The following is a 14,244-nucleotide window of genomic DNA, read 5'->3' as shown; positions in this document are numbered from 1 at the left end:
TGAGAGGCACTTGGGTGGCTCAGTCGGTTAAGCGTCTGACTTCGGCTCAGGTCACGATCTCACTGTCCGTGAGTTCGAGCCCCGCGTCGGGCTCTGTGCTGACAGCTCAGAGGCCTGGAGCCTGCTTCGGATTCTGTGTCTCCCTCTCTCTCTTCCCCTCCCCCACTTTCACTCTCTCTCTCTCTCTCTCTCTGTCTCTCTCTCTCTCTCTCAAAAATAAATACAATATTAAAAAAATTAAAAAAAAAGAAAAGTGGAAGCTGATGGGGCCATGGACATTCTATGACAAAGTGGGACATCTTAGTAAAATGGAGTGGTTAAAAACATAAATTTTATGTCATCTGTGTGTGAGTTCTGGCTTTTCTATTTCCTTGCTTTATACTTTGAGTAAATGACTTAATTAAGGCTTAGTTTCCCAAAATATAAAGCAGGGATAAAAATAGTACTAATCTCATAGGATTGCTCTGAAGATCAAGTGAGGAAGTAAGTACTGGGCATTATGCACATGAGAAGCACTTAGATGTGTTAGTTACAGTTATTAACATCTTCACTATTTGGGGAGGTGTTGGGGCTCTCAAACGGAGTCAGATACCTGAGTATATGTACTTTAGGGCTGATTAAGAGCCTTCTGGAACCACAGGAGATATTTGGTTCTCTAAGGAGCTGGGGTGGGTCCCCAGTAGGTCGGGAGCTGCCTCAGTTGTGTCTGGGGCTGGGGTAACAGCACACACACAAAAATGACTCTTGGCTGTGTCTGTCCACCGTGTCCACTGTCCCCCTGACATCTCGGGCAGAAACCATTTCCTGGCAGGGCCGGAAGGAACAACTGGGAATTCACAGATCATTTTCCACCGTCAATTCCAAGAACTTGGTGCAGGCATTTACTAGCTACCTTCCTGCCTTGTTTTCTTTCATCTTTGCCTTCAGTTTATTTGTTTCTCAGGGAACAGTCTTTCTTTCTTTCTTTCTTTCTTTCTTTCTTTCTTTCTTTCTTTCTTTCTTTCTTTCTTTCTTTCTATTATTTTTTTGGTAATGTTTATTTTTGAGAGAGAGACAGAGACAGAGAGACAGAGTATGAGCAGGGGAGGGGCAGAGAGAGAGGAAGACACAGAATCCGAAGCAGGCTCCAGGCTCCGAGCTGTCAGCACAGAGCCCGACACGGGGCTCGAACCCACGAACGGCGAGCTCATGACCCGAGACGAAGTCGGACCCTTAACCGACTGAGCCCTCCAGGGGCCCCCAGGGAACAGTCTTTCTAGAGTGGCCCCTCATTCTGACCACATGACAGCGTATTCTCCAGAAAACCAGTGGTCGCAGGTGGTTTGCAAGACCTAGGAGAGCAAAGACCACGATCCTTATCTCCCTGCCGGGTGGGAGAAGAGAAAGCCCTGTCCCCTGTTAATCAGGAAAACTCTACTACCTAAGTGTCCCATGTCCTTTGGCTTCAGAAAGCCAGCCCTCTTCCCTAACCTGTGGATAGCCCACCTCCTTCAGGTTGGCTGGCCCACGCAGCTGCCTCCTCCGGTCACCATGTTGGCTTCTGATCAAAGAGCTGCTCCAGCTGTGCCCACCTTCTGTCTCCTGCGTGGGGCTTATCAGAATCCACAAAATGGAGGGTTTTCAGAGGTCAAGGCAAAGTGCCAAGATCCTTCTCTGTCCACGTTTCTCCAGGGTGGAGGGATCTGCGTTCATCGCAGATTTTGAGAGACTTTTCGACCTTTGAACACGGATACGGAACACCTTCAGCTGCCCCACTCTTCCATTGTCATCCTCATATCCTCTTTTCTGAGGGCGGTCAGAGCCCCAGGCACCTGCCGTGATGACCCCAAGTACCTGGGCCGTGGGGAATGTGGGCCTCAGCACTTGGCTGCCATTCTGGGGAATATGAAACCAAGTTAATCCATGGAGCTCTTTGGAAGGGAGGCCTTCATGATTACCATATGCACCAAGGTGTAGTGTGTCCTGAAGGGAATTTCTCTTTGAGTACAATTTAGAGAGGTCATACATAGCCTCTAAAATCTAGTCAGGATATGTCTATGGGATCTCTATATTGTTTTCTAAGGCAAATGGCTATAATCCAGGTCATAAAATGGCTTTAAAGAAGGCTGATGTCTGAGTGTGGTGGTCTGCTCAGGCAGCCATAACAAAATACCACAGATTGGGTGGCTTAAACAATAGAAATCCCGTTTTCTCGCAGTTCTGGAGGCTAGAATGTCCAAGATCAAGGTGCTGGCCATTTCATTTTCTGGAGAGCGCTCTCTTCCTGGCTTGCCTGTGCCGCTTTCTGGCTATGTGGTGGGGAGAGAGTGCTTTCTCTCTTCCTTTTCTTATAAAGCCATCAATCCTATCAGAGTAGGACCCACCCTTATAATCGCACTTAACTTTAATTACCTCCTAAAAGCTCTGCCTCCCAGTACAGTCACACTGGGGCCTAGGGGCTCATCATACGAATGGCGGGGTCTGGGGGACACAGTTCAGTCCATAGCACTGAGGACGCTTCCTTAGTGGCTATATTTGTTTATTCCAAAAACATACAGCTGCTGAGAATGCACTAATTGACTACTTAGGACACCACAGTAAACAGAATAGACGCAGTCTTTGCCTTGATTTTATTCACAGTTTAATGGATGAGTTAGACATTCATTATATAACCCCACAAATAAACACGTAATTTCAAAGTTTCATAAGTGCCATGAAGGAAAAGGAGAGTGTGATGAGAAGACATAACAGGGAAAGTTGACCGTCTCTAGGAGTGAGAGTAATTTTTTCTGAGACAGTGATATTAAGCTAAGATCTAAAGCCTTGTTAAGAGTAGGGGTACCAAGAAGAAATAGTCATTTCAGGCGTGCGTGGATGATGTCGTGTGTGCAAAGGTCCTGAGGTGGAAAATAACTTGGTGCCATCCAGGGCCAGACGTGAAGTCCATTGCTGCTGAAATGCAGTAAGAGGGAGAGTGGCAGAAGATAAAGGGGGAGACTTTGTAGGTCATGGTAAAGAATCTTGAAACTGACGAGAACAGATAGTACACTCGATCTTAGCCAAAAGGCCGAGAAGTGGTGGTAAAGAACCTTTATATGAAGGATAAGCAGAAACTATGGAAGGGCTTCACGTAGGGATGTGACAGTGTAGGTTTGGAGTTTTTAGAAAAGGCGACTGTTGCTGTCTGAGGAGATGGAGTGGAGAGTTCGGTCGGGAGGTCACTGCAGTAGATTCGTGAGGTGAGGAGTAATGGTGGCTGTGATGGTTTTGGTAGAGGTGAGGGGAGAGTCTAGGCTTCAGTGCTGGGTGCACAAGGGACAGGAGCAAGGGGGAAGGCCTGCATACCCATTGTCTGGCATGAGTAACAGGGTGGATGGAGGTGCCATATTCTGAGATGGGAAACAGTGGAGAAAGGGGGACAGATGTGGAGGACAGGACTTTGAATCCTTTAAGGTACTGTACAGATGCAAATTAGCATTCTTCTGTTACTAAAGGTACCCCGCACGGGCGCAGCAGAGGTGGAAAAATGGGCAAATAGCTTTTTTCCTTTTTTTTTTTTTTTTTTTAGAGCTATCACACGGATATTTGCATTCTCCTTGCGTCCGAATGAGGCAATGAGTGGAAAGATGAATCCGTAGTTTCTGTTGAGTTTCTTCTCCTTCTCCTGAATTCGTGCTCTGCTCTTACTGGTCTGAGGCTGCATTTCACCCCCAAATCGTGTCTACGATTAAAAAAAAAAAGTATTTGAGAGCCACTTGTACGTTTCAGTCATGGTGATCTCTATCACTCGGCCCTTCCAGGGTTTGGGGGTGGAGTTTGAGTGGCTGACTGATTTCATCTTCCTGTAACTGGATGCCTCAGCTGTTTCCTAAGCAAGTTTTCATAAGAGCTGCTGGGTATTGGGGCTTGAGCACAGCTTTCAGGGCCCCCGTTTAGCTATACTGCAGGTAGCATTCGCCACCCGATCAACCCTCTTGATTCCCCAAGCAATGTCAGAATTACGGTTTGCCTGTAGAAGTTTTGCATTTGGGGAAGGAAGTTTTCCCAGGTGGGCTCAATTGCACACAGGGCAATGTATTTTATTTTGGGGGAGTCGTCCGTGAAAAAAGTTTGGTATATACCCTGGCACACGTATGCCATGCAGAATTCTCGAGTGTGGAAATGGTAGGGGTGAAGAAGCCTGGAAACAGTGTAAGTGGGGATGAAGATTCAGATCATGCTTGGCCTATTTTCGGTTGATTCTTAACTCTCACAGATAACAGTGGGGCCTGAGACAGGACTAGAAGGGTATCACTTATGTTTCCTTTACCAGTATTCCCAGCTATTTTAAGCCATTCTTCAACTGAGTCTCCACCAGATGGTCCTGTGGACAGAGCAGCTATTCGTGCTTCCCATTGACATCTTTTTTTCCGAGTGAGAGACTGCCCCATATGTTAGTGCAATATGTCGCTCAAGGTGAAACGTCGGTTTGTATTGGTGGGAACCCGCCATTTGCTGTCCCCCTTTTCCTCATGCCTTTTCCTGCCTCTCTGGTCTTTTCTAGGTCTCTGGCCCATCGGGAGGACCATTGGTGCTGCAGTGGAAGCCAGCGGCTAAGTCTTGTGTATGGCGTGGTTAAGGTTTCAGCCTCTCACCTCTGCCTTCCTCCATTTTGGGCTGATTACTTTTGTGCTCTTCCTGAATGGTCTCCGGGCGGAGGCTGGTGGCTCAGGGGATGTGCCCAGCACAGGACAGAACAATGAGTCCTGCTCAGAGTCCTCGGACTGCAAGGAGGGTGTCATCCTACCAATCTGGTACCCGGAGAACCCTTCCCTTGGGGACAAGATTGCCAGGGTCATTGTCTATTTTGTGGCCCTGATCTACATGTTCCTTGGGGTGTCCATCATTGCTGACCGCTTCATGGCATCTATTGAAGTCATCACTTCTCAAGAGAGAGAGGTGACCGTCAAAAAGCCCAACGGAGAGACCAGCACGACAACAATTCGGGTCTGGAATGAAACTGTCTCCAACCTGACCCTCATGGCCCTGGGTTCCTCTGCTCCGGAGATCCTTCTGTCTTTAATTGAGGTGTGTGGTCATGGCTTCATCGCTGGGGATCTGGGACCTTCTACCATCGTAGGTAGTGCAGCTTTTAACATGTTCATCATCATTGGAATCTGCGTCTCCGTGATCCCTGACGGAGAGACTCGTAAGATCAAGCACCTCCGGGTCTTCCTCATCACCGCTGCCTGGAGTATCTTTGCCTACATCTGGCTGTATATGATCCTGGCAGTCTTCTCTCCTGGTGTGGTTCAGGTTTGGGAAGGCCTTCTCACTCTCTTCTTCTTTCCAGTGTGTGTCCTTCTGGCCTGGGTGGCAGACAGGCGACTGCTCTTCTACAAATACATGCACAAAAAGTACCGCACCGATAAACACCGAGGGGTTATCATAGAGACAGAGGGTAACCACCCCAAGGGCATTGAGATGGATGGGAAAATGATGAATTCCCACTTCCTGGATGGGAACCTGGTGCCCCTGGAAGGGAAGGAAGTGGATGAGTCCCGCAGGGAGATGATCCGGATTCTAAAGGATCTGAAGCAAAAATACCCAGAGAAGGACTTAGATCAGCTGGTAGAGATGGCCAATTACTATGCTCTTTCCCATCAACAGAAGAGCCGTGCCTTCTACCGGATCCAAGCGACCCGTATGATGACCGGCGCAGGCAATATTCTGAAGAAGCATGCAGCAGAACAAGCCAAAAAGGCCTCCAGCATAAGCGAGGTGCACACCAATGAGCCCGAGGACTTCGTCTCAAAGGTCTTCTTTGACCCATGCTCTTACCAGTGCCTGGAGAACTGCGGGGCTGTACTCCTGACGGTGGTGAGGAAAGGGGGGGACATGTCCAAGACCGTGTATGTGGACTACAAAACAGAAGATGGCTCTGCCAATGCAGGGGCTGACTACGAGTTCACAGAGGGCACTGTGGTTCTGAAGCCAGGAGAGACCCAGAAGGAGTTCTCTGTGGGCATCATTGATGATGACATTTTTGAGGAGGATGAACACTTCTTCGTGAGGTTGAGCAACGTCCGGGTGGAGGAGGAGCAACCAGAGGAAGGGATTCCTCCAATAGTACTCAATAGTCTGCCGTTGCCTCGGGCCATCCTGGCGTCCCCTTACGTGGCCACAGTCACCATCTTGGATGATGATCACGCAGGCATCTTCACTTTTGAGTGTGACACTGTTCGTGTCAGTGAGAGTATTGGCGTCCTGGAAGTCAAGGTTCTGCGGACATCAGGCGCCCGGGGCACAGTAATCGTCCCCTTTAGGACAGTAGAGGGGACAGCCAAGGGTGGTGGTGAGGATTTTGAAGACGTGTACGGGGAGCTGGAGTTCAAGAATGACGAAACTGTGTAAGTAACCTTTCCATATTCTATCCGCCCCCCTCCATCCCTTGTCATCTCCTCTGTCGTTAAAACTCTTCCTCGCGGCGCGTTAATGTCAGACTTGGGTTCCAGCACAGGTGCGCAGGATCGGCAGGCACTCCTGGCTGGTTCCACTTCCAAACCTTCCTTCGGTTTTCTCACCTTACAGTGTTTCTGGGCAGGGAATCCTGTGGCAGGATCTAAGGACACAGAACATTCCTCAGGGGAACTCAGAATGATGGCTGGTGGAGGTGTGGGGTGACAGAAGTTTTGATGTCCGATTTTGGAGAGTTCTCGTGACTAAGCAGGAGCTGGGAGACCCGTGGGGTCTCTCCTTCCTCCTCCTCTCCTCATGCCGAAGGCTCATAGGAACCTCGAGGCTGTTCCTTTCCGTTCTGAGGTGGCGCCAGCTCAGTCGGGGGCATCCTCAGGGAAGCAAGTGCCGTTGGCTCCCCCCCCGCCGCCCCCCACCCGGGACCACACTGCAGTTGTCTTGTATAGCCAGATTCCAGGCGTCTCTCCTTCAATTTGGAAATTGCTGAGGTGGTTGAAATTTGGCAATCACCGTACATGCCCGTAGGCTATTTTATGGTGTGAGGCCGGCCCAGTCTAGGTGAGATGAGTCAATACAGCTTGGGTATTGGAGGTGTCTTGCAGAAGCAGAGTTCCCAGGGCAGTGGCTGCCTGCCTTTAGTCACAGGTGTGAGCTCCAAGATCTGACTGAGCAACATAGGGAAGCCCCTCTTAGGATCTATGGGAGAAAATACATCCTCGGTGTGGTCGTCACCCTTCGTAGTTTAGAATGCTCCTGGAACGCTTCTCTGGTTAGTGAAGGTCCACTGAGTCCTTCAGACACCGTGGTTATTGCACTTCTGTTACCTCGATCACTATAAGGGCTCTCCCCATTGAACCTTCTTGGGCTGGGTATTCCGTTTTTGTTTCTGTTTTCTCAGATGGATAGCTCTGAAGAAGCAACAGAATGACTTTCCCCAGGATTTGCAGGGTGGCCGAAAAGGTGGGGGTGGTAAGGGGTAAACTTGTCTCTGAATTCTTGCTCAGGTCCACAAAAAATAAGCAGAAACAGGAGGCGTGAAGGACAAAAGGGGCATTGAGGAAGGGGAGGGGGATGTCAGACTGCTCCGACAACCTGCTAAAAACACCTTGAGTGGGAAATGAAAACACATAGTTTGTAAGGGGGTGAAGGAAGGAGGGCACAGAGAAGGGAGCCCATAGAACCGAAGGAGAGGTGTCATGGAAGTGCTTCCTCCCAGGTCCAGTCATGCGACAGGGCTCAAAAGGGGCTGGATCCTGCTGACAGCAGACCAGCCATCCGGGGACTCTGTTCTTGTCCTCCCTCAATTCCTTCCTACTAATGTGACTTTGGGCGAGACGTTTAGTTTCGGCTCTAGAACCGCACTGTCTCATCTGCAAAGTGAGAACGATGGTCGTGTCCTTGTCTGGAGGCAGGGTCGGATCTTTTTGCAGTTCCTGCCAGCCCCAGGATTTTCGGAACCGTAGACACGGGCACTCAAATTAGGTCCTGTTTGCACTAGCCAAAGATGGAGCAGGGGATATCGTCTCCCACAATGAAATGGGCATTGACAAATTGATTTATTAGGGCTCTGTTTAGTCATTTTGCTGGGAGGGATAATCATTCGTTAGCCTAAGTAAAAACCTGTGCTTCTAGAGAATACTGTCCGTTTAGATGTGCTCTGGAGAGAGTGTTTGTACATACAAATGAAGGACAGGCTCTCGCTGGGAAGACAGACTCCACGCAACTTCACGTGCGGCGGTGTCAGTATATAAGAGGTTTTGATCGGGCACTTGGTGAGCTCGAGACCACAGCATTGGCCATGATTTGACGGACTAGTGATTTCTCCAGTTCAGTGCCTATCTACCAAAGGCACTGAAGAGTAATTTTTGACAGATCAGAGGCTTGGCTCCCGGTTTCTTTGTCCCATTAAGAATCAGTTGTGCACTTTGGATCTCTGAGTATGACTAACCCTTCCTCAAATCTCTTTGTGTTTTCAGCTTGAATAATATCCTGGTGTAAATGGACCTCATGAGTGATCACTTCTGATATCGGTTCTACATGTATATCAGCCTCCACACATTTCCGATTCTGGTCCAGGTATCCCAGGATTTCGTGAACAAGCTTTGTCGCCGCCGTCTCTTCCTCCCCATTAGTTTTTAGACTTCGGTAGACTTTGGGCTACCCTTCTGGTTTTCTTCCTTGCGGAAGGATGAGTTCGTAACCTGCTAGTCTGTCTTCACACCGTAGCCCTACCCTTGATCCTGTAGATTGTAATTTTACAAATAGTGGCAGTATGATGTAGCAGAAAAACCATGGGCTCTATGTACTTTGGGTGAAGATTCTGGCTCTAGGTCTGATTGGACCAGGTATTTGGGGGACATTTTATTAATTTGTGAGATGATTTCCTCATCGGTAAAAAAGGGATAATAATGTTTCTCTTGGAGGGCTGTTACGGTTCAAAATAACATATGCAGTGTTGTCTGTATATGCTAAGTGCTCAGTACATGAGGCCATTAATAACAGTCTCAGTGAATTAACAGTATTCTTCAGAAGACGCTGTTGAGGTGATCGGGCTTCTTGAATCTCTGTGTAACCCTAGTTAATAAACATGTTAGTTTTTTGGTTATTGTGAAGATTCCTAATCTAAACTCCCAAAATATTAGAGCCAGAAAGGACCTTAGAATATCTTCTAGAGTAATGTTTCTCGGGTTTTAACGTGCTTCTGAACCACCCAGGAACCTTGCAGATTACGATTCAAAAGGTCGAGAGTAGGGTTTGAGATCCCGTGTTTCTAAGAAGCTCCTGATGCTGTTGGTCCCAACTTAGAGTTGAAAGGCGTTAGAGCTCTGAGCCAAACCATGAGACCCAGGAAGCAAAGTGGCTTTTCAGATGACCTGCTTAATTGAATCAAGAAGGCTTGCTTTCCAGTTCCAGCTTGCAACTCCAACTTAGCTAGAACCCAGCTCCTACCCCGAGACCTTGCTAATTGCAATGCCAATCTGGAAACTGAAATTGAAACCCTCAGGGTACCTAGACAGAAGCTGTGTGATGCCTGGAGCAGTTCCGCCTTCCAATCCTTCCCTCTGTGTGCGGCTTTCTTTGCCTACCCGGCTCCGGAGCACCGTCGATCTTGCCCTCATTACACTCTTCCAAAAACCTATTCAGGTTGAAGCCAGGCCTGTGCCCTATCAATGCTATTGGGCGATGAATTCACTCGTGTGGTTTTATTTTATGCTTTACTTCTTCATTGACGTCCTTAGCGCCACGATAGGATAGACAACCATGAACTTTGAAGTCTGACAAACAGATGTGAATCCGTCACCAGTTGTGTAGCTTTGAACAAGCCATTTCACCTGGCCAAGCCCCAGATATTTTGTTGGGATGACAGGAATTGTAGTGTGTGTCCTGCAGGGGAGTGATAAGTACGATATACAAATACGCAGAAGTTGTACCTGCAGCACGGTGCCTGCTCAAAAAAGGTGCTCGGTCATTCAACAAACATTCATTAAATGTCTGCCACGTGCTAGATACATTATGTGGACTGGAGATACATAAGTGAGTAGGACAAGCTGGCATTTCAGCTCTCAAGAATCTTCTCCAGTGAAGAGGGTACTAGGCATATAGACAAATCAAAACACATGGGAGAAGTGCTGTGGTTGAGATAAGCTCAGTAAAAGAGAAATGAAAGCTCTTTGCCGTATGTGTGACACCACTCAAGTTTCGAAAGCAGCCTTCACCAGGGATGTAGTAGTGAAGCAGATGAAGCGGGGAGGTGAGTACGTGACGACCTTAAACCCACATCACAATAAACTCTCGACATTTGCGAGGGATCCGATTGACATCTTCATGATCTAGAAGAATCCCCACCTTTGTGGCTACCACTAAAGCACATCCTTAGAATTATGGCCTTTGAGCCTGCTGCAGACAATAACAAAACCTCGTGGAGATATATATGCGTGCTGCTGGCACATTAATCTCACTCACTAAACAATGTGCCTGCACCTGTATCCCAGGCTCACAGCACGCTTCTGCAAAATAATAGAATATTGCAGCTCGTAGACCTTTGGGGTCTCTGAGAATAGTCAGAGTCCCTGACGTCAGACAGGCAAATGTCAAGACCTCCTGTAATTAAATGGCATAGGCCTCCTTCAAAGAAGAATGGAGTATTAGCTGTGCCACGTAGTTTCCAACAAAATTAGAATGTAAAAGCCAGAAAGCACCTGACCTCCCACTTACAAATTATGAAGCTGAGATTCGGAGAGGGGAAGGGACTTGTCTAATATCACACAGCTAGATAGGATAGAAAGTTAAGAGTTGGCAAGGACGTTGTAGACGCTACTGATTTAATGTCTCTCCCTCCCAGTTTGGACTTTCTTGTTCTTATCCATCAGAACAATGTTAACTTTGGAAAGTGTATAGAAATTCTTGGGTGAAAAGTGCTCTGGGAAGTACAAATCCAACAGTATTATGTGACTAATATCTTAACTGGGAATAATAACGTATTATGGGCTATTTTTAATCTCTTGGTTCACCTTGAGACTGTTCAGGAAGAAAACTATTGGGCCCAAAGGTGGGGGAAAAACCATCTTAGTGATTTACTGAGAAAAGGTGACAAGCATAGCTGGGACATCTTTTGGGCAATGCTGGTAAATTGCAGACAAGACCTTGTTCCATGAAATAATGAATTTTTTTTTTCTTTCAAAATGATGCAGGCCATTCCCTTCCAGAGGTGCTTTCTCTATAATAAAGTTTCAACCTCAGGGAATCTTTCCATCAAACTCTGGACTGCTCCAGGACACAATCCGCCCCTCCTACACTTTAACTAAAACATACTAGGGCTTTTTCCTTATTCTTTGGTGTTAGAATAGACTCTTCCCGTGCCAGCAAGGGAGATTATTTGCCCGGAGAATGCCCTTCCTGTGCTTGAGAAAAGTCACAAGCTGCAAACTTTGCGAGGGTGGGATCAGGTGACATCCCTTCCCCTCTCTTTTCTTCTGCCTTCAGTGCCGGACTTCCAGTAAGGAGATCTCTCTCCAGCTTTAGGGAAACCGTCGGTCACCAGGACCCGTGGCTTTGTGGAACTCACAGCGGAGCTATGTACTTGGCTCCAAGTAGTCCTGGAGAAGGGAATCCGTACCTAAGCCAGTAGTTGAATGGGGTTCTTAACAGTACAATGGACATTTCAAATAGGGTTGTTCAACTACAGCTCTTTTCCTTCTGGGTCCAAAGGAACGATTATAGGTTATGTGGCTGTGTGGCTTTCTTCGCAGAAGCTTTGGATATTGTGCCCAGAAAGGCCCTGATATATATTGTTTCGTCTTAATTACTGAAACTGTCAAAGATTATGTCAAAGAAGGGCATATTCCGGTGTGCCTGGGTGGCTCAGTCATCGAGCAGCTGACTCTCAGTTTTGGCTCAGGTCATGATTTCACGGTGCATGGGTTCGCTCACAGCTTGGAGCCTGCTTGGGATGCTCTTCCTCCACCCCCCCCCCCCCACCGACCTCTCCCCCACTTATGCACTATCTCAAAATAAATAAATTAATTAAAAAAAAAAAAAGAAGGACATATCCCAACTGCAGGATCCACAAAGCACCCAAAGTCTACTTAAACTTTACATGTTTATAAAAATCTCTGGAAGTCCAGAGTCTTCCTGGTTAATTTGTTTTGGGGTCTAAGGTGCAGGGTCTCCTGGCAACCTTGGATCGGTCAGCATTCCCTGTACCTCACTTGGTCAGAGACCCTATGTAGCAGAGCGTCCTGTGTGACCACCCCTGCTCTTCTCACATTGGATTGCCCTCTGGTATGAGACAGCTCAGTGCTGCGGGGTTGAGGATACATTAGGTTGGTGTGAGGGGAAAGGAATATTGTGATTCGAGAGGATCACATGAGTGGCCAGTCAGGAAATGAAATAGACTTCTCCTCAAAGAAGGCTTCCTTTCTTAGAGAGGAGCTAGTTGGGCTTTGGGCAGTATTTAAATAAAGGAATACCAGTGAAGGTACTGCCATCAGCCTTGTTTATTTTGTTTTGACTTTTCTGGTTCTTAAGGTCAAAGTCTCCTTGTTCATTCACAAGAAAGCTAGAAAGGGACAAAGCAAGGTGGGTGAGTGGGCAGGACTTTCTAACTGTCCAGCCTTTCATCGCCTTCCCAGGTGTATTATTGTTTTCTTGTTTTTTAAAAGAGAAAGTGGGTACGCCTGTGTGGTTCAGTCTATTAAGCGTCCGACTTCAGCTTAGGTCACGGTCTCATGGTTCGTGAGTTCGAGCCCTGTGTTGGGCTCTGTGCTGACAGCTCAGAGCCTGCTTGGAATTCTCTCTCTCCCTCTCTCTGCTCCTCTTCCACTCATGCTTTCTCCCTCCCTCTCTCTCTCTCTCTCTCTCTCAAGTAAATAAATAAACTTAATAAATAAATAAAATAAAAGAGAAACTAAGCTTCACTTCTAGAAGCAATAGGAAGCCCTGGCCTAGAGCCAGTCATATATAATTGACAGTTGGAAAGAGAGAACTCCTTGATCTGCAAATAGAGCAAAGTCCTCATATTTAAATTCTTCACAGTCCAGAAACATTTTGCAGGAATCAAATGCTTTGAGAGTTTTGCTAAATGACCACAAAGGAAAGCACTAGGTCAACATTCTCAGGGGGCATGGTAGTTATCATTCATAGGAATTATATTCCCATCCCTACCACCTACCAGGTACCCAAGTGGGAAATTACCTGTATGCACAGAGAAGAAGGTAAAGTTGAAGGAGGAACTTACTCATTATGGAGAAATTTGTTTTTCTGAAAATGGAGTCACCATGAGGTACGTGTATACATTTGACTTCAGCTACGGATGTGCACCCTCCTGGGCCCCTCTAGCTAACAGTCAGCATGAATGGACGCAGCCTCCTTAACCTGAGCCTGAGCCCAAGCCGGTCACCACTTGGTGGGGAGGCTCATGAACCAGTTCTTTATGACACAGACCATGCCCTGTCTTGGGTCCTTTAGTTGGTGCTTTCAAAATGAGTGACATCTTTTTTTTTTTTTTTTTAATTTTTTTTTTTAACGTTTTTTATTTACTTTTGAGACAGGGAGAGACAGAGCATGACCAGGGGAGGGTCAGAGAGAGGGAGACACAGAATCTGAAACAGGCTCCAGGCTCTGAGCTGTCAGCACAGAGCCCGACGCTGGGCTCGAACTCACGGACCGCGAGATCATGACCTGAGCCAAAGTCGGCCGCTTAAGCCGACTGAGCCACCCAGGCGCCCCCAAAACGAGTGACATCTTGATAATAACTCAAACTCGGAATATGAGTGCAGAACGAATTATGGATTACGGATGACTAACACTGCTGCTTTTCCCTCGTCGTCCGTCTCTCTCCAGAGCCATTGGCCTTGATCTGTCTACCTTTAGATGCTGTCCTTGTGAATCCCGCACGGTTTCTCCTTGTGAACCCCACTGTCGCCGGACCCTCTCTGTCTGAGCTGTGGTCATCTAGGATGTGCTCCGCCACCGTAGCTAGGGCTCACGGCCCTGGCTGCAAATCTTCACGTGTTTGCCTTATTCCCCTGCTCACACCTTACTTCCCGTTGGAATACTTTGTTGTTAATTCTCGCCGTCTCTTCTACACGCCCTGTGGTGCATCATCTCTCTCTCTCTATCATACATGCTCCAGGCACTGGCGCCACGAAAGCTGTGGTTCCTACCCCTGTCACACTCAGCGCCTTCCTCCTCGCTTCCTTTAAGTCTTCTTCTGTATTCTTATCCCTCACACTGCTGGCATCTGTACTTGGATTGCCTCGTGTCTGCCGTCTGATCTGCGATTTCTTCGAGTGATCGAGAATGAGCTGT

General features: G+C 47.6%; 1 protein-coding gene and 1 pseudogene across 7 annotated transcripts in view; one reads left to right on the top strand and one right to left on the bottom strand.

The window, feature by feature from the left end:
* SLC8A3 (solute carrier family 8 member A3) overlaps nt 1–14,244 on the top strand; it is a 147,600-nt gene that overhangs the window by 18,973 nt on the left and 114,383 nt on the right. For all 7 annotated transcript variants that reach the window (XM_058739486.1, XM_058739488.1, XM_058739489.1 and 4 more), the window contains exon 2: nt 4,523–6,368. In XM_058739486.1, coding sequence (XP_058595469.1) covers nt 4,585–6,368 — 1,784 coding nt within the window. In that variant the 5' untranslated portion in view covers nt 4,523–4,584. The remainder of the gene's footprint in view (nt 1–4,522; nt 6,369–14,244) is intronic.
* Nucleotides 2,980–3,058, bottom strand: LOC131518561 (U2 spliceosomal RNA; annotated as a pseudogene).

The sequence above is a fragment of the Neofelis nebulosa genome, chromosome 7 (assembly GCF_028018385.1).
Source record: "Neofelis nebulosa isolate mNeoNeb1 chromosome 7, mNeoNeb1.pri, whole genome shotgun sequence".
Taxonomy (NCBI): domain Eukaryota; kingdom Metazoa; phylum Chordata; class Mammalia; order Carnivora; family Felidae; genus Neofelis; species Neofelis nebulosa.
Note: the sequence above shows the minus strand (reverse complement) of the source record. Positions and strands in the feature narration are given on the sequence as shown.